The sequence below is a fragment of the Eutrigla gurnardus genome (genome assembly GCF_963514095.1).
Source record: "Eutrigla gurnardus genome assembly, chromosome: 17".
NCBI classification, from domain to species: Eukaryota; Metazoa; Chordata; class Actinopteri; order Perciformes; family Triglidae; genus Eutrigla; species Eutrigla gurnardus.
The window spans coordinates 22,279,701-22,302,352 of NC_139928.1; the positions used below are offsets into that span (position 1 = coordinate 22,279,701).

Here is a 22,652-nt window from a genome sequence, read left to right on the forward strand (position 1 = left end):
CAGTTGCGCTGTGCTGCCATCGGCTTTTTTATTTTACAATATTGTCGGTACTTTGTATCGGCTGATACACAGCATGAGTATCTGTTAGCGAGGTACTTTTACCTTGATTCGGGTTTAATGGGGGAGGGGGCGATTATCATGGAGATGTTTTGGAACATATTCACAGTGTTGGATGCCTATGCAGTCACTTTTTTGACACTTTAGATATTAACCTCCCTGGTCATTGTGTAGAAATCAGATCCCCAAAGGGCCCCTAGAAGTACCATCAAAACGGTCTCAGGTATTCACAAACAAGTGTCAAGTGTGGTAAGTTGTAAAAAAACATGATGCACAAACACATGCAAAGTCTAACAACTTCATCATCTTCTGTGCATCAACTTAGCAGGAAATATATTTGTGAATCTTCACCTACTTGTGTCGATTCTTTTGAGAAAATATGCAAATACAGGAAGCTTGTAAAATATCACGTGACTCGTGTCAGTACAACACGGATAAATGCAGAGGGATTTGTATCATGCAAAACACATTTGCATGGCTTTATAACATTGGAAAATGAAAATGTATTTGTGAATCTCAACCGATTGTGGTGTATCCTTTAGAGACACTTTGCATTTTTTTCCCCGAGTTCAGATGCAGAAACAAATCTCTGCATTTATTTGTGCATCGTGTTTTATGAAACTTAACCTTTTATATGTGAAGACTAGGAACTGTTTTGACACCATCCACAAGCCCCGAATGTGCAATGTGTGTGGGTTTGACGTGTTGTTGAATTGTTATGGTAAAAGAAAAACTGGTATTTTTTGACTGTAATACTTGATCTTGCAACTCTAATAAAAATACATTCATATGTATTTAAAAGCTACTTCCCCTCAGGAGCTCGCCGTTGGTAGAACTTTTTTACAAACTTGAGCCACTTCAGACAGTGTAATAGACAATAGAGTGGCATCATGGTATTAGCACGCCCTATTTTAAAGTTCCTGACTATTTATGAAGAGATCATGCAGATTTACTTCATATTGTTGGACTAATGCCGGTAAATGCCACGGAGGAAATCTTAATCTGGATGTTGGAACGCGGTCGCCGCCCGGTCGATAACGTTTCCTCATCTCCTCGTACGGACGATCCTCCGAAGACGAGAGTCTTCTGAACACAGGACTCTAATCCCCCGCTGTTTATCACAAATCAAAATCCGTCCCACTCCTACTGTGATTGATGCTCTGGGGTTTAGCTAATGCTTTAGTTATCGCAAAGGATTATGTGACTTACAGGGAAAAAAAAGAAAAAAAACCCTGCCTGGGCTCCTGTGCTGGTTCATGTCATTAAACTGTCTGCTGTCTATAATCATAGCTGCTTAATCACAAGCTAGTGGGGTTAGTTCAAAAAGAAAATAATAATAACATACAAAATACCATATTGAGATGAACAAAAAAGAAGTCATGCAGGTGATTAGAAAGACAGCGGACACAAGGATGTATGATTAATCACACTTAGCATGAAGGGGGTGCAGCAGGGAGGGTGGTAGCAGGGTGGAGGGGGGTGGAGGGGTACATCTGAGATCTTTTCATCATTTGCTGAAAGGTGTGTGTTCGCAGAGAGCCGGTGCAGAGTGATTGTGCTGACGACAGCAGGACAGGAACTACAGCAGGAGGATAAATCACCGCTCCCAGCGCAGAGAAAAAGCCACAGTCTGAGACTGGAAATAAACCAGTGGGACTCCTCACGCCTCGCTAATGGCCCGCGGCGCGCTCTGCCAAAAGATGGGGGGGGGGCACAGATGCGGTGAAATGTACAGATGAGAGCCGATAGTGCACACTTGTTCAGAAGGTGGGGTATTTTTAGTCCCTGAGTAGGTGTGACATTATGTGTCATGTGGTTTAAATCATGATTTAAAAGTCTTGGGCTCTCTCTATTTCTGTAGTCGAAGGTTTCCATTCAGTGTTGGATTCTTTAACAGCCGTTTGTTAGAACGACGGCCTCCTTCGCTGCTAAGCTTTGTCTTAAATGTGTTGAGAAAGGTCATAAGAAAATAAAGATGAAAGACATGTTCTTAAACTGCAGATTTGCTCAGTGCTCTGATGATGATGAAGACCACTGGCCTCATTAATTGTAAGGTGGTAGTCGGTTGATCCTAATTACCTGAGCACAGGAACAAAAAAGAAAAGTTGAGATTAGGTCAAACTAAAGTCTAAAGCGACGTTAAAACAAAAACTTCAAAGTTTTAAGTGGTGTTAAATCAGCAGGAAGCAATCTATATAAATAGCACTAATAGTCACTAATAATTGGTTTCCAAGTTAAAATTAAATACATATTATTGTAATTTGAATCCTTTAATTGTATATAACGTAGAATTAATGAAAAAAAAATAACCAATTATTTTGCAAGAAGATGCTTTGTTAAATTATATTTAAAAAATCCAATTTCAAAATAAAAACATAACACAATATAACTGTAGAATTAATAACAAACACAACCAGGCACTTTGCTCCCAAACAAGAAAACTTTGTTGAGATTCTTTGTCTCAAAGAAAATCCCTTCTAACGGTTGGTTTGCTGCAGAGCTCCCACTATAGAAGAGTCCAGAACGATCCACGCAGAACTTTTTACACCATCACTCATCTTCCAACAGTGCAGAAATTCATCAGCGTTGCTATTAAAAACTAATCGCCGAAGAACAGCTCCGTTCTATCACGGAGAATCAGCCGCCTGCAACTTTCCGCGTGGCGTCCTTGCCCCCTTCATCTTTGATAAAAAGCGATGTTTGTGCGGGATGGATTCAACCTCTCCGCCCGTGTGCCGCTAAATAGCTATATGGGAAATTTTCTGTGCCACTTCAATGCCAGAAGCCCAAAGGTGATGCTCGCAAGCTCGAGCGGAAAAAACCCATTCGAGTCAGACCGATCACTCTTGCCATTGCTACCTGTCAGATAGAACAAATTGAATTTGTCTTCCTCCGGTGGCTTGTTGGAGCTCTAAACAGCGTATTAGTGGCTCCACTTATCAAAGCTGTCAAAGCAAATCTGTTTAGCTGTGAACCTGGGAGACTCGGAACAGCCTCCAGATGACACTGCGTACGTACGTACACGGCCGTAAGGGCTCGCCATAAAAAAAGCAGCATCGGCTTTTCCAGCAGAGCGTGCGTCGATATCTGATGATGTAATGTGTCTGATATCTGAGATGATGCAAAAGCAGCCAGCCGAGCTTCGATGTGGTGATTAGCAGGTACTAAGACACTCTGGTCACGTTGGAACTAAATTTGGTTTTGAAATTGAGCATTTTGTGTTGATTCGACAGCCTTAAAATAACTATATTTCCCTTCTAAAGTAGCTCCTGAACATCTATATATGTATATAGTCATCTATATTCACACAACAGCTATGTAAGCTGGCTTCCAAAAACTTGCAGCACTTTACCAGTGTAACTTTCACAGACTACTCGGACCATCACAATGTGTTGTGACGGATTAGACTTTGGTCAATTTGGTCACAGCGCTTACTTTCAAAAAGGAAGCCCTATAAATAATCTATATATATATATATATATATATATATATATATATAATATTTGAAATGATAGCATAAAGATCAATTAATTCAAATTTGTGGTTAAGGACGATGTGTAAATATGAAAATCAGTTTCCACTAAACACCAGTTCTCTTCAGGCAGACACGGGTAAAACACCAACATGGCAGCATGCGCCACTAAAAGTGATGTTTGTTCCCAAAAATGTGAGTATTCTCGAGCAAGAACGGCGTCTGCTGTAAAGTTAGTCTAAATTCTGTGACAGCTCTAAGTAGCAGCACGACTAATTCAATCCGTCCCAAACAGAGGCGACGCAGTCGAGTGGGAGAAGTGTGTGAATGGCCCGAGACGGCAGCAGCCCTAAAACACAATCTGGTAAAAAGACATCATCATATCCCATAAGAGAAGAATGTGAACGCAAATGAAAAAAGGCTGGAAGAGCCGCCCACTGGTTCCATTTATGTACGTTTGCTGTAATCGAAGAAATACCTTTCTATCAGAGAGGCTCTTAGTGTGTGTGTGTGTGTGTGTGTGTGTGTGTGTGTGTGTGTGTGTGTGCGTGTGTGTGTGTGTGTGTGTGTGTGTGTGTGTGTGTGTGTGTGTGTGTGTGTGTGTGTGTGGAAGAGGGGCATGCACAACATTAAACATTGGGTTGTTTTTAAGGACAAAAAAACAATTAAACTATGAAATAAGATGTGAAATGAAATCTGAGATTTTAGGATAACATTTGCAGAAAATCACTTCTTCATAATATCGGTGATTGTTTCCTCCTTTCTCACTCCAGACAAATTTCCGGTGCTCACATGTTTTGATTTTTTTCAGCATTCAACAACGCATAGTTTTTGGCTGAATGCACCTCCAGTGTGTCGATCCACACACTGCAGGTTCCTCGTTGTCCTTCCCCCTGAAGGGCTGAGGTGAAAACTTGAGTGATGTTGCCCGTCTAAGGGCGGCCCCTCTCGCTTTTACGCCAGCCTCCCCATCGCGCTCCCAGCGGGAAATCCCTGTCATGCGCCGAGCCGAGGCTCCAATGAGCGCTGCTGTCCGTGAAAGGCTTCCTCGTTGGCTGGGCGAGGCTGAAGTGCTCTCAAATGTGGCAACGGTGTTATCGCTCAAAGCGGCTTTGTGTGGAGGTCATCGTGAAGTCGACTGTCTAGGACTCTATACATGTGACTTATGTGCTGCATTGCAATCGTGGCTCTCGCCCCCGACAAGCTTCCTGTGTCATCGAGAACTTGAGAATGACGCAAAGTACACGTATCCTATAAGAAATGCACTGCACACTCAAGAAAATCAAATCCACTGTGCAGATAACTCTTTTAAATCATATATTAATAAATATTAATTGACAAATTAATATACCGAGTCATCAAAGGGTCATTGACCAAGGTCAGTGTAATAGATGTGTGTGTGTGTGTGTGTGTGTGTGTGTGTGTGTGTGAGGGAGGAGAATGATGTCACGTTTACAAATGCGGCGTCTCCCTGATTTTTTAGGAACATTTCATGAGATCACGTGTGATATCTCACCGCGAGGCCGAGAAACATTTCAGGAAATATGCAGATATCGCCACGTAGTCAATGGAAGACGGGAACCAATCCCAAGGCTGATGATGTCATGGGGTCGGTGAGGGTTGATTACATGTGTGGACAAAAACCACTTAGTTAAGTTTAGGAAAAGGGGGTGGTTGACATTAACGTGAATGACTAGTGTTTTAATAAATACACAACAGTCGATTTGATATTTCTATTTGTGTTTTCCATTCATTTAACTAACGGGGCACCGTTCTCAAACGGGGCGCCGTTCTCACACGGGGCACCGCTCTCAAACGGGGCACCGTTCTCACACGGGGCACCGTTCTCACACGGGGCACCGTTCTCACACGGAGCACCGTTCTCACACGGGGCGCCGTTCTCACACGGGGCACCGTTCTCACACGGGGCACCGTTCTCACACGGAGCACCGTTCTCACACGGGGCACCGTTCTCAAACGGGGCACCGTTCTCACACGGGGCACCGTTCGCACACGGGGCACCGTTCTCAAACGGGGCACCGTTCTCACACGGGGCACCGTTCTCACACGGGGCACCACCTCCACTCCTGCCCACCATGTTTCAGTCTTTATTCTTCGTCTTTGGTTTCACCCATAATGCAGCCAGTGGGGGCGTCGCATATAAATGCACAAATAAAAATATAAATAAGCACTGTGTCGTGATCGGCCAATGAGCGCATTCGTGTAGGAAAGGCTCCTCTGTTCCTGAATGTATGTGCACGTGTGTGAATACCCCCCGTAATTCACTGTTAACTTTGTGTGAAAGAGACTCTGTTTTTAAACGCTAGAAAAACTTCTTAGGAAGGACAGGAAGTAACATCCCTAATATAGTTCTACCCCAGTTCTGTCAACATCTCGCAGATATGTTAGATCTAATAACATAAATCATCAACAAAAAACTTTCAAATGGCTCGTGGAAGGAATCTGGCTTCATTATCTATAAATACCAACGACGTTAAAAAAAATCTCTATATGTGTACGACAATCTCGGAGAAGTTACTCACTTTAGGAAACTGCTTGACTGGTATCAAAACTTTCTGGCCCAGTTTCATGTTCTTGTTGATGACGACATCGATGAACTTCTCCTCTTCCTTCCCCTCGTCTTTCTGAATTTTCTCAATTTCTAGAAGGAGGGGAAAAATAATAGTAATGAGTCGGTGTTGACAAGCAGCAAATAAACAAGACTGTTAATAAGCTTCTACTGTGACAACGAAAAATCATCCTTATCAATACAAACAGTTCAGGTAACTGAATCACTGCACCCAGATGTTCACTAATATATAACCGCAGCATGTGACCATCTCACAGACGCAGTTTAAACAAACAGGATTCGTGATGTTAACGTCTCTAAACATTAACATGCTCACTCAATTAGAGCCATATCAATAACAATCATATAATCGATTGATAAGCTGATTAATAGAAAATGAATCCTCATTATTTTTGAAAATGTATTGATTATGAATTGATTGATCATCTTCGCAAATTATTGGTCTTGGGCTGTTGGCTGGAGAAGAATAATTTGATTGATTTATGAACTTGGCATCAATATTACCATCCCTCGTTTGGGAAGAAAGTTCATATGTGGAGTTTCTAAAATAGAAAACAACTATTTTCATTTGATTTAATCCATCAAAGAATAATCATTGATAAGCTTGAATGTTTAAATGTCTTAAAAGATTAACCAATTATCATAAAGATTTGCTCCTATCGTTTTCCTGGGTGGTGGTCTGCAGATGTGCTCAACCCTTTCAGGCCTTTTAGACAAAGGGTGCTAGCTCCCTTCGGGGTCATCCATCTAACCTATCGGCTGCAGTCTCGATCACCATAACACTCTTCAATTCAAGCAGAGATACCAATTTCCTCGTACAGAAAAAAATAATGGGGCGGACGCCGGACACTCGCACCCCCAGGCTACCAAAACATGTTGGGTGTCACGGTTCTTCTTGTGGGGAGCGGTGGACTTTGATGTATTTGGAGATGTAACCTTGGACGTTTAATCAGATGGATAACATCTGTGTTTCGGTGCCGGGAAAATGGTTTTTGCAGGGAGGGAAGCCGAGAGGTGCGCTGAGGCTACGACAAAGACTCCAGGCTAAAAGCCCAGCAGGGGGAAGGGTGAGGCAGAGGGCAAACTCCATCACAGATTTATTTCTGGTGTTCAAAACGAATTTTGAATGAAAAGAAAAAAAGAAAGGAAAAAACAAGATTAAAAAGGGAGAGGTCACAATGCTTCAGCTTCACAGTTCACATCCAGGGAGAGACAGAGAGAAAGAGAGAGAGATTTCGGAGGATTGGTTCAGAATTAAGACGTGATATTGAGATTCAGTTCCAATTCGAAAACATCACAAACCCAGACATGTTCAAAGACACACCACGTACCGATTTTTCAATTACTGCTCGATCAGGAAACGAGGCGAGCGTATCAGCACTGCAAACGAAGAAACTCTGTAAAGGCAACAGTGATTTCTCAACAAAGCTCTGCAGCAAAACTGCGGAATGTAATTAAAACCTTTTGATATGAGTTTTAACGAGGATAAAAGAAGTATCAGGGAGATGGAGATATCTTTAAGCTTCGGTTTATCCCAAGGGGGGGCAGAGAGAGCACACATTCTGAGGAAAGACAACATTAATATTAATGCATCGCCTAGCAACATGCCAAGACGGAGTTTTTTCCCTCCACCAGGCGTTGTCCTCAAAACATTGATGTGTTTGGGCGATTGTGACCGAGATTGTGTTTCAACTGAAAATCATTCAGTGTTTTTTTTTTTTAAAGATTACAGCACAATTTCTCCCCCCCGACTCGCCAGCAAAGAGCGTTTTTTAGCATTTCAAACCCCAACAGTGCACGGCAATCAATCAGCAGGTGTAATAAGCAGCTGAACTGCAGCTTCGAATCAGCTCACCCCTCTGAACACTATCGTGCAACACAATATCAGCTGGTGTGAATTAACCGACTGCGGTTCTTTCAAATGATCTTGTTTGTGTTTACGAGGGAGAAAAAAAAAGGTGGCGACGTGAACCGAGAACCACCTCAATCTCCGAGACGTTAAAACGTGCATCAATGACACCAGCACAATACGCCTGCTGCTGTTTTCTGTATTTCTTTTTTCCCCCTTGCTTCCAGCTCTGTGAGACTCCTCTCTTCTGGCTGCAAATGGATAGGAAAGCAAAGCGTGTTCTCTTTTGGCCATTTGCGAGGCACAAAAAATTCCTTTTTATTGAATCAGTGGAATCCAGTAAAATATCACTGGAAGTCTCTTTCTCAATAGTAATGGCTTCTGTTCTTCACTCTTCCCTTTGACAACAATGATGTGAATAATAAAAGTAAATTCACATTTAAAGTCAATGCGTCTCCGCTGCTCCGAGACCCAAATATGTGGGAATATTACATTTTGAAGATTTCCTGTTTGACTATACGGGCTCTCTGGAAGCCACTTGGTCTATATATTGTTGCATATGTACATTCATGCAGGATTTATCATTCCTTTTCTTCCTTAAGGCAAGAATGCTTTTGGGGTTTTAATCTGGAGATTAAAGGAAAAATCTGGGTTATTCAAACTTCGGTGTCTATTGTGCTGGCCATCGCTTGTGAACAGGGTGACATCACAGAAACACAGATCCACAGGGCCATGCACATAAGAAGTGGACCATGATGTCACCGAGAGTTACACATTTTGTCCGCTGCTATTTTCATTTGTTTGGCCACCGCCATCTTCGCTTTTTGCAAGTAACCCAAGAGGGTGGCGCTAAGTACAAGTTTGATTAAAAGGTCAAAATTAACTTTCATCTACTGAAAACACACTGCAAAAGGATTCAAGTTGTTTGACGCAAAAAATAACACCACTTGTCTCTCACAAGGTAGCCCCGCCCCAAATAATACCCTGCTTCGTCCATAATTTACCAATTGAACATCCAACTGGATTGAAGAAGGTCAAGAGACGGTTGAGACCATAAACTCATGTTTACTATCAGAGGAGATGAGTATTCTTAAAGATTTCTATATAATCAGACTATTTTAACTTGCATGTTTATGGCACTTCGGCATTGGCATCACTTTTCAGACCCAGAGGATGATGCCTCTTGAGATACATAAGTGATCAGAAAAGGTTCAGTAGTTGGAGTTGACCTTTCAAACATTCAAACCCCCTAATATATCACACTTTGCCCAAACTATTAGTTTATGAAGGTACCTACTTGCAACAACATACAGGGCAAGAGGACATACAAACATAACATGACATAAAAAATGTAATTCATCCATTCCTCATTTCAGTCTCTGAGCAGCAGAGATATATTCGCATACAAATATATATATATATATATATATATATATATATATATATATATATATATATATTTTGCACAGCTTCACACTGTTGCTGGATGTCAATCCCAGATCAGAACAATTAACTCGGCGGCTCCGAGAAGTACATGACGTTACACCAGAGCTGTAATAAACTGCCATCATCGAGCGTGTCACAGCGTCTGGATTCTAGGTAGGGGTACGTTTTTGAAAGGTTTCTCATGCATCAAATATGTCAACTTTTACAACCTTCACGCACATTAAAAATATATTTACCGTCTATAAAATGCACCCGCCTGGGTGACGACGCCCGATAACGGGACACCATCCCAGCTGCCTGCTTTTCTATTAGAAATGGATTCACTTAAAAAAAGCAGCTCTGTGATTTAGGCCTTTCCCCATTTAAAATTCATAAGCCGGGTTGATTTTGTGGGATTATGCATTACTTCAGCTGCGTGCCGGAGAGTCAAGTTGGGGAGTTGGGGACTGAGGCAATTGGTTCATTAAGTCTACCAATTTCATGTTGAGGGGTGTGATACATCATAAATACGGTATCCGGGTGTCTCCTTGGTTACAGACGTAATGGCTCCATACGGATCTCATCTAAAATCTTGGCATTAATCCAATCAACATAAGTGCGCAAAAAATGTTGAACTATTCCTTTAATGTGAATGAAACTAATGGATAACACTATTGGGAATACTCACTTTACACTGCAATATAAGGGAATGTTTCCTTTTTGTTTTTTTGTTTTTTTTAAATTATCCTTTCATTTCCCATGACTGATTACCAATAATAGCAAAGTGGTATAAGAGCCGGGGTTTGCTTCATTTAAATGTGAAAAATAGCATTGGGTCAGCGGTTCTCCAGCAAAGCAGTCTGGGTAGTCTGGGTCTCCTTATCGGCGCCACTGTGGTAAACAATATGTGTGAAGCAAAAGTTCACGGCGAAGGACTATAATGAGAAGTACATTCTCCCTGGTGTGTACACACTGATTCCAACACTAATTAACCGAGGCAGTGGCTTTGTGTGATCGCCAGTTTGTGTTTCAAACTTTGAATTAACTCGACACAGACGTTAGATTATAAGAACTCGTGCACCTTTTTTTTGTTGGTGTGTATGAGACCATGTTAGCACAGAAAGAACGTGTTTTCTTTCACAGACGAGCGATTCTTGGTGCAATTTACTGGAACTGACAGGTGCTTCAGAATTAATTGTACATAAAAAAATTTAAAAACTGCTCCGCGACATATTTGCCGTCAGTGGCTCAAACCCATATGTATATATCTCGTCCTGAAGCCTTTTTAAACTGCAGTAAATACAGACTGTCAGGTGTTTCATCCGCCTATATGCACAATTCATAGACATCCCTTTGGTCGAAACAATAGGAGAACATTTCACATGACAATTAAACAACAAGTTTGATGTTAAACATTATGAGTCAAGGTGTTACATCCAGGCAATGCTGTTAGCATTCCTAATCGTGAAATAACAGCAAAACTCACGTCCATTTCTATATTCATTTGTATTTTTATGAACGTTATTATTTTTTTTGCACCGCTCTTCATTTCTGCACAGCGCAGGGACGCGACGCACCTGCATAGGAGAGCTCAGCTCACAGTGTTTCCTTGCATAAATAATTGAATTGAAAATGAGAAGACACTGACTTTCTCTTCTGCTCTAACAAGCGTCTGAGGCAATAAAAATACATCTTTTCTAACTAGCGTAATGGTAGCTGGCAGCTTTCCGCCACTTCCTTTATGCGACTGATTCTGCGGCAGACAGACTCATTATTTTTGCTGTTTTGCAATTACGGGTCAAATGAATGAAATGCTTCAACATGAGCGCCGCATCATTATTCTCGTTTTCCAGTTTCTATCCGACATAACATGCTTATGTAAACACAATCAAAAGGACATTGAGGCCACTCGGAAAGTAAACAACTTCTGCATTGAAGCTTGTTCACGGTTTTTATTTTATAGTACTGCATACAACGGGATTTTGCATGAGATGTTTATTTTTCAGATTAAACAGTTCTTTTTTTTTTTTTTACGAAATGTTATTTTACGAGGGATTTTTGCCACTCTGGTTTTGTCCCAGCTTTTCTCCCTGGTTGGAAGTGGGCCTAATGCCCAAATCACATCATTTTTAGGATTAGGTTTTGTTGATGTGGCAGTTATGTTAGCATGCTTAGTGTACTCGTTATAACCCTTTATCAATTAACCTTTTAATTTGTAACTTGAAGAATGTCGTCTTCTTTTCAACACTCAAACATTAAAACTTAGTTTTAAGTGGATTTCAATGCATCTCAAACATGTTTATGCTAATTATTTCTATTATTTCAGTTTAAAGTATAAAAAATCTGTATAGTTGTACTGAAGCCCACATTTTCTTCTTTATTGCCATCTTAAAGGCTATAACAGGGAAGTCTTCATCGGCATATATGCTAATCCGCTCTGTCTTGAAAAATGAGAGAAAAAGTTGAAATCCCAGCCAATTAGGAGAAACTCTGGATGTATTTCATGTGGTAGCTTCACCCCACAAAGACTGCACTGACTGCAGTACGGTCAATGCCAGAAGCAGTTTGCTCCACACACATTTCATGTGTGCTACCAGTGTGACCACACGCATTTAGCGTGAATCATGGTGTCAAGGCAGTGACCCTTGAAAGAGAAATACTAACGCAAAAAAAAAAAAAAAAGAATACGCCTCGACCCGTTCCTGTCCTGAAATCTCAATTTCATTCTGGCTCCTTCGTTGGCTTGACAAGGTCAGGCTGGCAGCAGAAATTCGTCTCGCCCCTTAATCTGGAGATTACATTCTCGGCGGCCGGGCGAGGCCCTCCCTTCTTCCCCCCTTTCCCTTTCTGCCTCTCTCTCTCCCTGAAACCCCGCCAGCCTGGCTCTCCACTGCGAGGTAACGAGCCAAGACCCGCTTACAGTGTAGAGATAATGTCCGCGGATTAAGACACAGAACCCCTTGAGTGGCGCCCCTTTTCATTTCGGCATCCGGCCTCGCGAAGCATCATAAACACATCGCAGCCAAGTCAGAGACTCTCGTTCTGTGGATCTCTGAGGAACTCAAACTCTGTCATCTCATGGCAGCAGATGATCTTAATCCGCTAAACTCGGTGGTAATGGTGAGAGCTTTACAAACAAAAAAAGAACAGTTTCACTGCAAAAATCATGGGATCCGGCTCTTGTCGCCCTCTGGGTGAGTCGCAAATTTTGAAAAAAAAGGTTGCTGAAGAACACTAAAGTTCCCTTAAGGTCCCATTGGGTGGCGGGGTTGTTCAAAGTGCACAAGCTTGTTTTTTAAGGTTCAACTCGCCATAAAGATGCCGCTACAGGCTTCGACGTGGTTTACCAGCCTCCCGTAAACTCACGGCCCGTGTTGTTTGCTCATCATTAGGATAGTTGCGGGGCGCATTAATCTTGGCACCTGTTAATTTAAAGACTTGGTCGCACGGTGATTATCAAAGCGTTCTCAACCCGCCAGCGGGGTACGTTGCTCTACAAATGTGTCCTCATCCATGAAATCGTGAGCGGCTGCAATAAACAGCAAAAGCGCCAAAAACAGGGAGGTTTGACACGGATATGGATATGGCACCGACAGTCTTGAAAGTATCTACCTGTTGTCTGTTGCGTTCTTATCCAGGTCACATTGGGTTGAAGTAGGAATGTAGTAGTAGTAGTACTAGTAGTAGTAGTACTAGTAGTACTAGTAGTAGTAGTAGTAGTAGTAGTAGTAGTAGTAGTAGTAGTAGAAGAATAAAAACAGGCGGGAGGGGAGGTGGATGATGGGTCAAACAAACACAGGACTTTCATCCAGCAGACCTGTGCCTGTGTTGTCGAGTTCTTTTAAAGTGATCTTTGTTTTAATTGGTTTGCTTCATTATTTTAAGTTTTGTTTTTGTTTTTGTTAACCACAAGTTTACTGTTTTTTGTTGTTTTGTTTTCTTGCCGGGCTACTCAGTGTGTTTGAAAGCGAGGACTAAAAGCATCAGGATGTGGCGAGAATGTGTTGAAAAGCAAAGAGAAAATTAGCAAGATAAAGAATTGTCCTTAAAAGGTTCCCTGCTATATGTTCCCAGGATTTCCCTGCCTGCATAACTAAAGTTAGTTCATTATCATTATATTCATATTCCGATTTGTGACTAAAAAACAAATGCACCTGTGTAATGCAGAGAAACCCCAGTGGTGAAACTCTAAGGTGATAAAAAAAAAAGGCTGACGGAGAAATACGTTCTCAAAAAAAGTAATGCACATATAATGTAATCGCAGGGTCTTTTTAATGCATCTGCGGTCAAGCAAGACCAGAAGAAGTGGACCGCATGACTGAGCTGAGACCCGATACCAGAGTAAAAAAAAGGCCTCTATGACGCTGAATCCGATACATCGAGCTAACGCTAGAAGACACCCATTTAGTGTTCTCTGCTCGGATTACAGCTTTGATGAATCACCATCTTTGTTTAGCAATCCACAGTAGCCTGTGATGCTTTCTCTTCATTAGGGCGGTGTGCACACCAATGTGTGTGTGTGTGTGTGGGGGGGGCCTCCAATGGATGGGGAGGAAAGATGAATAATTTTTAAAGATGTATTAAGAAACAATAAATCATCAGTCTGGTCACACCCCAACCTCGACGATAAACTCGGACATCAGCATGAAAGGAGGCCGCTTTATCACGGAGTTAACAACGAGCTGATGTTTATCGGTTCGACATCCCTTTGCCTAATGAAGTTTCCCATAAAACTGTCATTAGGCTGTGGAAGGGTTGGTGGGGGGGTTGGAGGATGAAAACTGTGCAGCGTAATGTACATCATTATCGTGGCTGCATTATCAAAATACACTGAATCATCAGAACTGATAATGAGCAGACCACCTTCATTTTTTTTTTTACTTCAATTACTCGTCGGGTGTCAATTAAAACTGCAGACCGATGCTTGAAAGAGCGTAAGTGCCTTTTAAAAGCATCTCCGCGCTGGTTTGCACACACACACACATACGTGCACACACACACACACACACACACACACACACACACACACACGCGCACACACACACACACACACACACCGCATCTCAGATTCTAGTGAATAAAGAAAATTAATTTCCACACTAAGTCGGCGAGCATTAGAGGAGCGTTGATATCATCACATGCGTATTATTGTCTAACATTTTTTTTTTTCCAAACACGGCCACCACTCAGCGAACGCTCATCCTCAGAAAAAGCTCCGTCAACCTCCCCGTTCCCAAATCAATTACATCGCAGTATGTCATCTTTTCATGCTAGTGAGCATCAAACAATTTCAGAGAACAAAAAAAAAAAGATCAATATTGCAAATGAAATAAAAAGCGCTTGATGTTTTTTTCTACACGGAGACAAGCGACAGTGTTTTTGGCATCGCCGGCAGAAAGTGCTGGCAGAGCCTCCCTGGATCCGCTCTACGAACACATCCTCTGTTGTTTTATTACCGGAAGATTATCTGACAGTTTTGTATTTGAGATTAATAGGCGACGCGGCTGAGTACATGATCACACAGCGTCTGTCCATCCATCCGATTCGCCCTCCTAGAGGTTGTTCATTGTGTTTCCTAATAAAACATGAATGTGGGTTTATGTTACAATTGTCACTACGTAAGCCAGAACGTCACAGTTGGGGGTTCTGGGGGATTGAACCGGCTTCAATCAATGTACACGGCCCACTCTACCTCCCGGGCCGTCGTTAGAGGCGATACAGGGACGCAACAGTGTATCATTAACACAATTAAGGTTAGTCCACGTATGACCATCAATCCAGTATTATGATGATGATGATGAAATGTAACTGCATCACTTCCTGCTCTTCAGGCTGTTACTGTCATCAATCTCTCAGCTCTGCACTGCAGCAGCTTCTGTCTGTTAGCATTAGTTGGTGTACATGGAGTCCTGGATTCTTCACACATACAGGGCAACAGAGAGTGTGGTGGTGGTGGTGGGGGGGGGGGGGGGTTAGCACATCGTTTGCTTTCAGAAAGAGATCAGGAGCTAATCTCATTCACATTCACAAGCCCATGGTAAAGGCTTGTCTTATTGTAAGTCACTTTGGACAAAAGCGTCTGCTAAATGCACTAAATGTAAATGTATAGCCTTCGGGGGCAATTGTGGGGTTCAGTATCTTGCCCAAGGACACTTCGGCATGTGGACTGGAGGAGCCGGGATTCAAACCACCGATGACTTGCTCTACCCCTAATGTCAATGGTGAGTAATTTGGGACACAATTAAACACATGGAGGTGACGATCATTAACTGTATAAGGAGTGGACGTAGTCATGGTGAACCTTTTGGTTACAGTTTTGAAGCCTCGAGTCCTGCCTTTTGGAAATCGGCATCTTGGTATTTTTGCAACCGGTGAACGAAGGCGACCATATTTGGACTGCGGAGGAGCGACGGGCGGATCTGACGGACACAAGCGGGAAACCTCGTTGTACCAAATTAGTCATGATCTAATGAAATAAAGGATGAAGGAAGGACGTTTGCAGTTCAAAGTGCATCAGTTGTAATTGTGATATTACACTCTGATGCACCAAATCCCGTTCTGGTAATAATGTGAATGAATCTGAAGTGACTTGACTCGCCTCATTGCTCGTCCTCCGATTACAAATGCAGTAAAATTGTGCAGATGTTGGTGGGGGGTTTTTTTTGGGGGGGGGGGGGGGGGGGGGGGTTAAACAATCCTCAACGGCAACATTAAGTGTCCCATTATAAATGAAAACTTCTTTTTATGGGTGGCGAAGAATTCCTAATTGCTCCGAACTAAAACAGCTTCGGTATTTAACTGCGGCCCATGTGCAGAAATAAGTCAAATGTGAGAAAAAGTAAAACAAGACATCTGAAAGGAAATGTCTTGATTAAGCCGGAGTCGGAGCGGAGCTGGTGAACCATGACGAGTTTTAACGGTTATGAGCGAGGACCTAACGAGTCTCAGAGGGGAAGAGAGACTCCGTTACCGCCTTAACAGAGCTGGAAGAGAGACTCCGTTACCGCCTTAACAGAGCTGCAGCTGCCTCCTTAGCTCTCATTTGATGCGCTTCCTTCTCCTTTGCACTTACTCAATGTTTTTTTTGTCGTGATCCTGCTGGTGCACTCGAGGTTTTAAGCATCGCCTGCGAATGTAAAGATGTCATTGGTGTCACGCTCTGAGCTCTCAGATCTCCAGCTTTACAGTTTTATGGATGCTCACTGTAAAGAAAGTGTTTGGATGGTGACCTCGAGGGCTCTCTAGACTCTGTTTTTTGTTTCCACAGCGAGAGGCCGTCCGGGCCTGATGCATGTCAAACACCTTCTTTTTCTAGGGAAATATTAAGAGATGAGTAATTCAGTTTTTGCGCTTAATTATTCCAGTTTGACGCACAAAACATTTGTCTTTCATCCTGTTCCCCTCCGTGTCATTCTCATATAAATCACCAGATTTATAGGCTAACGTATATATGCAGAAATTCTCTCTAATGAGTTTGGGAACTAATTAAATAGTGATGTGATACTTTCCACATTTCTTTGCCAAACCTCCATTTCATGACTGTCAAAAGTTTAATTACAAAAAGGAGATTAAAATGATTTTACATTGATCAAATATTAATACGGCTGGTCTGATCATTTCTCTTGGCCCTCATATTTCTTCATAATAAGTTGAGGGTATTTTTGTAATCGTTTGTCTGGTGGAGACATGACCTCGATGAAAAAAGCAGTGAATTACCCCCGAGATGGAGCTTTTGTACGGCTGCTTGTTTCCGTGATCGCCTCTCGATTTGTGTTTGTTTTTTTGTTGTTTTCCTTACAAGACGAAGAACATCGCATCCCGCCTCATCCGTATACTCCTCACAGCGTGGACAGTTTGGACAACAGTGAAGTACTTCAGCGCCTGCTCGCCGTCCCACGGCGGCGGCGGCGGCGGGCAGAGTTACGGTAAGTGATACCCTTGAATGGACAAAGAAATTGATACGCGCCGCTCTCTTATTTCCAGGCGCCCACACACATTGTTCACTTTTACTTCTCTGTGCACCTTTCATTTGAAACCCAGGCTGCTAAGAGAGTGGAACACGGGAAACTAAATTTAGCCGGAAAGAGCCGGGCTGGTGGACAGGAAGCCGAGTTTAATCTGCGCTAGCAAATGAGGAAACATCCACGCGTGAATCATTAATTAGGAGGTGGAATTACATTCACGCTAATGACTGTTGTTAAGCTGAATTTATTTTTTCACTTTAGCTCGTTTTACTTTCAAATATGGAGACTTTCATGCAGAGAAATAAGTTGTATTATATGATACGGCATTATTATATTTTTACACTATACTTTGTTGTTGTTGTGCAGCTAGCTTTAGTAGCATTAGATTTTGTATCTTTATTATATTAATGATCTGTCTTTACCTATGAATAATGTTAAACACCACGTATCGAGTTCAGATATTATCTTTTGTGTTCTTTGGGAAAGGATCGCAAGAATGCACTTCCTTTTTTTAAAGCCAAGTCAGCACTTTTTTCTACTTTTCTCACCATGAACTAACTCACAGTAAAGGAACAGTTTGACATTTTGGGAGGAAGCTGAGGGCGTGAACCTCGCTCTGTCTAACGGTTAAAAAAGAATAAAAATCTGCCTCTACCAGCATCTCTAAGAGTAAATAATCTATGATGACAAGACTCTGGAAAAGTCTCTGTGCTTGGCCAAGAAATAGTTCCATTACTTTACTCCCCAAACAAACACAAATCATTACTTTTGCATTGAAGTTTTTGTACGTTAATCAGTGTGATTTAAGAGGCACTGGGAGTCGCAAAAAGCAATGAGCGTATTTCCCCCAAAAAATGGTCATCCACCACTGGAAAGTGTCCTCCATAAGATAAGTGTTTGAGCCAAGTGTGACATATTAAGAGAGCTGGATATGGCGCCCCCTGTAGTCTGTTATAGATGATCAGAATGTTTGAAAGGACATTAAACAACCGTACGGTTTCTCTATTTGTTGTTGTTAGTGGTGAGGTCGGCTCATGGACGAATTAAATAGTCAGTTATAAGACTTTCGTTTTGTCTTACATTATGTGATGTTATGTTTTTTTATGTCCTAAATATTGTTGGAGTAGGGTCCTCCATAAGATATAAGAGAGCTGGGTATGTTGTAGGCCGTTCTAGATGCCGTTCTAGAGGACATTAAACATCTGTAGGGTTTCTCTATTTGCTGTTGTTAGTGGTGAGGTCAGCTGCAGATTATCTATGATGGGGTATAAAATCTAGTAAGCTTTGAGTGTTGCTACACCACAGCGAGTCCAGAGAGGCAGAGCATGACAGAAAGAGAGATGTGGATGGAAGGGGGGGGTGGAAGGCGGGGGAGGGGGGAGTCAGCGCGAGGTGGAGGGGTGGTTAGCAGTAGGCAGCTGGGGCCGGCTGTGCTGAACGGGCAGCAGCCAGGCTGATGGATTACACCGGCTCTCTCCTGGGTAAACGGACACCCCCCCACACACACACACACACACTCACACACACACACACACACACACACTCACACACACACATGCAGCGTCTCAGCCCGTATCGTCATTGAAACGTCTCCAAAGATGGAGGTGAAAATGCAGCTGAGCCACTTAATCTGAGAGGTTTTCTAGCACAAGCAGTGGATTTGAGAGAGACCCCCCCCCCCCCCCCCCCTCACCCCCACGCAAAAATATACTTTCGAAACAAATCTGATATAATTTAAAAGAAATTGCCGAGAGCAACGCCCCCCAAAAAAACGAAGAGGAATTCAGCCGAGCATCGATTCAGTCAAGACTAATTGTCGGGAAAGGAGCCCGTATTGTTTTCATACATATTTCCTTTCCACGTTGTCATTTTTTTGCAGCGGTGTGGCTTCTTTTTTTTTTACGAGTTATGACACCGGGGATCATCACTGGCTCTCCGAGTATGAATGAAGCGTTTTAGGGCACCGCTGATAGCAACACAAGCCACTTCAATGAGGTCTGTGCTAAAAGGTCACGCTGCTTAAGAGTGTACTCTGACTAAATAAATAATGAGAAATGGGAAATGTGCGAGGGCAAAGCAGCGCAAATTAATCCCCCCTTAAACACACACACACACATGCTCTTTCACATTTCCTCTCCATAGTGTCTATGTCAAGGGGCTGTCTTCATGTTTCACAGCTACGAAGCGAGTCCTCAGTAAGCCCTTGACATTTCCTCAGCTACTTCATCAGGCTTTGAAGCGAGGAAACCCCCCCTTCCTGTCTGAACGCTTCCCTGTGCTGGGTGTCAAAGTAACAAATTACTATAAAAGTCACAGTAATCCTTTTTTTTTTTTTAACGATAAAACACTTTTTGTTTTTTAAAAAAAGACATTAAAACACAAAATAAAGTGTCCGACTGATAATCCCCTCGAGGCAATAATAGCTATAATATTATAGATGAAACAATTATGGCTGTAAATAATTGCAACATTATTCACTAAACATTTAATAGACCAAAAAAAAAAATACTCTAAATTGCTGGCAAGTGTCCATTAACACTGAGAAATCTCAACAACAGCCAACAGTTTAATCATCATCGCGAACTGATGTTACATTCATGATTAAAATCACCACAAGGTTAAAGTCAATATATTCAGCAGATAAATAAAGTGCACTCTGAAATGTTCTGTTTGACTTCTTCTCACCCTCCTTTGCTCATTTATGCTACACAGGAGCAACACATGCTAGTTAGCATTAGCGGAGGTTAAGCTCTATTCGGTCAAAAAATAAATCGAGTGAAACTATACGTATAATTTCAATTATTAATTTATTTTTATCGTACCGGGTTTGGATAAGTATCAAATTCACGTGTCAGAATCGGTGAAAAATGTATCATCTTTTTATCTCTGTATTTTTTTGGAGGCAAAACATTTTTAGCATAAATTTCAAATTTAGAGTTAACTGAGTTGTAGCGACCCAGCAACCCAGCAACCCAGCAACCCAGCGACCCAGCAACCCAGCGACCCAGCGGACGCCATTATGGATTCATTAACATCGGCCCTTTTTTTAAAAAAACAACCCCTTTGCTACTTTGATAGCAGTTTCCAGAAGGTCAACCTATCAGATTAACCTTCTTTTTTTATGAGGTGAAGCTTTTAAAAAAGCAGGCGAGGGGGATGAACAGAGCCTCCCTGTTATTCTGCTGCTATTCTAAGTGATTAAATCAATCGTGAGTGCTTAGCCCGACGTCGGGCAGCGATAGCGTCGGCGCGGCTGCTGATTCGTTACACGCCCCCCAGGAAGCACATCAAACCTGGATTGTATGACGAGGACACGATGGGGAGCCCGGTGGCCAGATTAAAGATTGTTATGAGGCTCCTTTCGGAGGGACTTCTACGGTCCGGTAGCCTGAGGTCACAAGTTGCTCGCGGGCTTCCGAGTTGCGAGGAATTCTGCGATTAATCACCTGACAGGGGGGGGGGGGGGGGGCTAAACAAGGGGATTTGTTCGCCGTCTTTATTAAAAGATATTGAATTACGGAGCTTTCTCTTTGTAGCAGCAGGATCTGTTTCCTCTCCCCATCTTTAATCCTTCCCCATAGGAGGTGATACGTGTGATCAAGTAGCGAGCAAAACTGATGGAAAATAATGGCTCCAGCGTTTGCCGGACTGGCCTGGGGGGCAGAGATTAAGGAAATGAAAAAAGAAGGAGTTCATAGTTATTCATGCTCGCTCTCCCGGTCTCATTATCGACCGTGCACCAGAGGGGACGGCTCTCTGGCTCTTAGGTTCTCTGGCTCTTAGGTCCTCTGGCTCTTTGGTTCTTTGGCTCTTTGGTTCTTGGGCTCTTTGGTTCTTTGGTTCTTTGGTTCTTTGGCTCTTTGGTTCTTTGGTTCTTTGGTTCTTTGGCTCTTTGGTTCTTTGGTTCTTTGGTTCTCTGGCTCTTTGGTTCTTTAGCTCTTTGGTTCTTTGGCTCTTTGGTCCTCTGGCTCTTTGGTTCTCTGGCTCTTTGGTCCTCTGGCTCTTTGGTCCTCTGGCTCTTTGGTTCTTTGGCTCTTTGGTTCTTTGGCTCTTTGGTTCTTTGGTTCTTTGGCTCTTTGGTTCTTTGGCTCTTGGGTCCTCTGGCTCTTTGGTTCTTTGGCTCTTTGGTTCTTTGGCTCTTTGGTTCTTTGGTTCTTTGGTTCTTTGGCTCTTTGGTTCTTTGGTTCTTTGGTTCTCTGGCTCTTTGGTCCTCTGGCTCTTTGGTCCTCTGGCTCTTTGGTTCTTTGGCTCTTTGGTTCTTTGGCTCTTTGGTTCTTTGGCGTCTTCGCCAGCACTGACTTTTCCGTGACTCCAAACAAAACCGAGACGGAGGAAATGAAGTCTGGAACTGAACGGGGCAGGGGGAGTAGCGGCGCTGTAGACCCTATTGACCGAAAGTTGTTGAGTGGAAATAACCCCAAGGTGGATGAGGTTTGCTTTCAGGATTTTTTTTCCCACATTGCACAGAAATTGATGCATTCTGAGGAAAAGATAATTAACACATTTTCACGGGGAGCTCAAACGTTATTAGCAAAACACTGGAGCGAGCTAGTTTTCTCGTGTTGGCTCACAGAAAGAAATGACAACAACACATATGGCTCTCGACTTGCACGCATTGTTTTCCCTTTTCGCCGTCTTGCTTCAACATTTCTGACAAACGGACTCAGATGTAACTTTGAACCGGAGTGGGTGGTTCAGCTTTGTTTAGGCCGCCGCGGTTTAAGATGCCACCTAAAGACTCCGGGTATAGCCGGTGTTACGTGCGGCCAATCATTCGACAGATTGGAATTTCTTTTTGTTCAAAAAACACATTTTCTCAGAGAGCAGAGCTGCTCTGCAGGCAGATGGTCGGGCTCGGCTCTCCATGTGCAGAGCGAAGGAAGAAGGCTTGTTTTGGTTGCAACAGGGCAAAACAAAACATTCTGGTACATTTGTCATACAATGTGGGGGAAATAGGAATTCATGAAATGTTTAACTGCTCTGGAGTTTTACATTTTCTACTACTTTTACTACAAAGAATACTTTCACATAAGTGTAGATTTAGTGTAGGAACGGCCTCAGTTACCACGACACGGTTTCCAATGTTCACATGAGGTTTTAGAGGTTAAGCTAACTTGGACAACAGACTGTTGTTTTGTACCAGCTGGCAACTTAAATCTGGGCTTTGCTATCTCCCAGTAAACGGAGTATTTCTCCTCTTTATAGGTCCGAAATGTGTGCCTTCCTCCATGTAAATGAAATCTGTTTCTAGAAGAGCATCAAAAGAAGTCCCGTATGAATGATACAACGGGCTGC

The 22,652-nt window shown here is 42.6% G+C and overlaps 1 protein-coding gene across 1 annotated transcript in view; it reads right to left on the reverse strand.

Moving 5' to 3' along the window:
* Positions 1 to 22,652, reverse strand: part of khdrbs3 (KH domain containing, RNA binding, signal transduction associated 3) — a 79,632-nt gene that overhangs the window by 39,395 nt on the left and 17,585 nt on the right. The window contains exon 2 of the mRNA XM_084031890.1: positions 6,073 to 6,191. Within this exon, the coding sequence (XP_083888016.1) occupies positions 6,073 to 6,191 (119 nt within the window). The remainder of the gene's footprint in view (positions 1 to 6,072; positions 6,192 to 22,652) is intronic.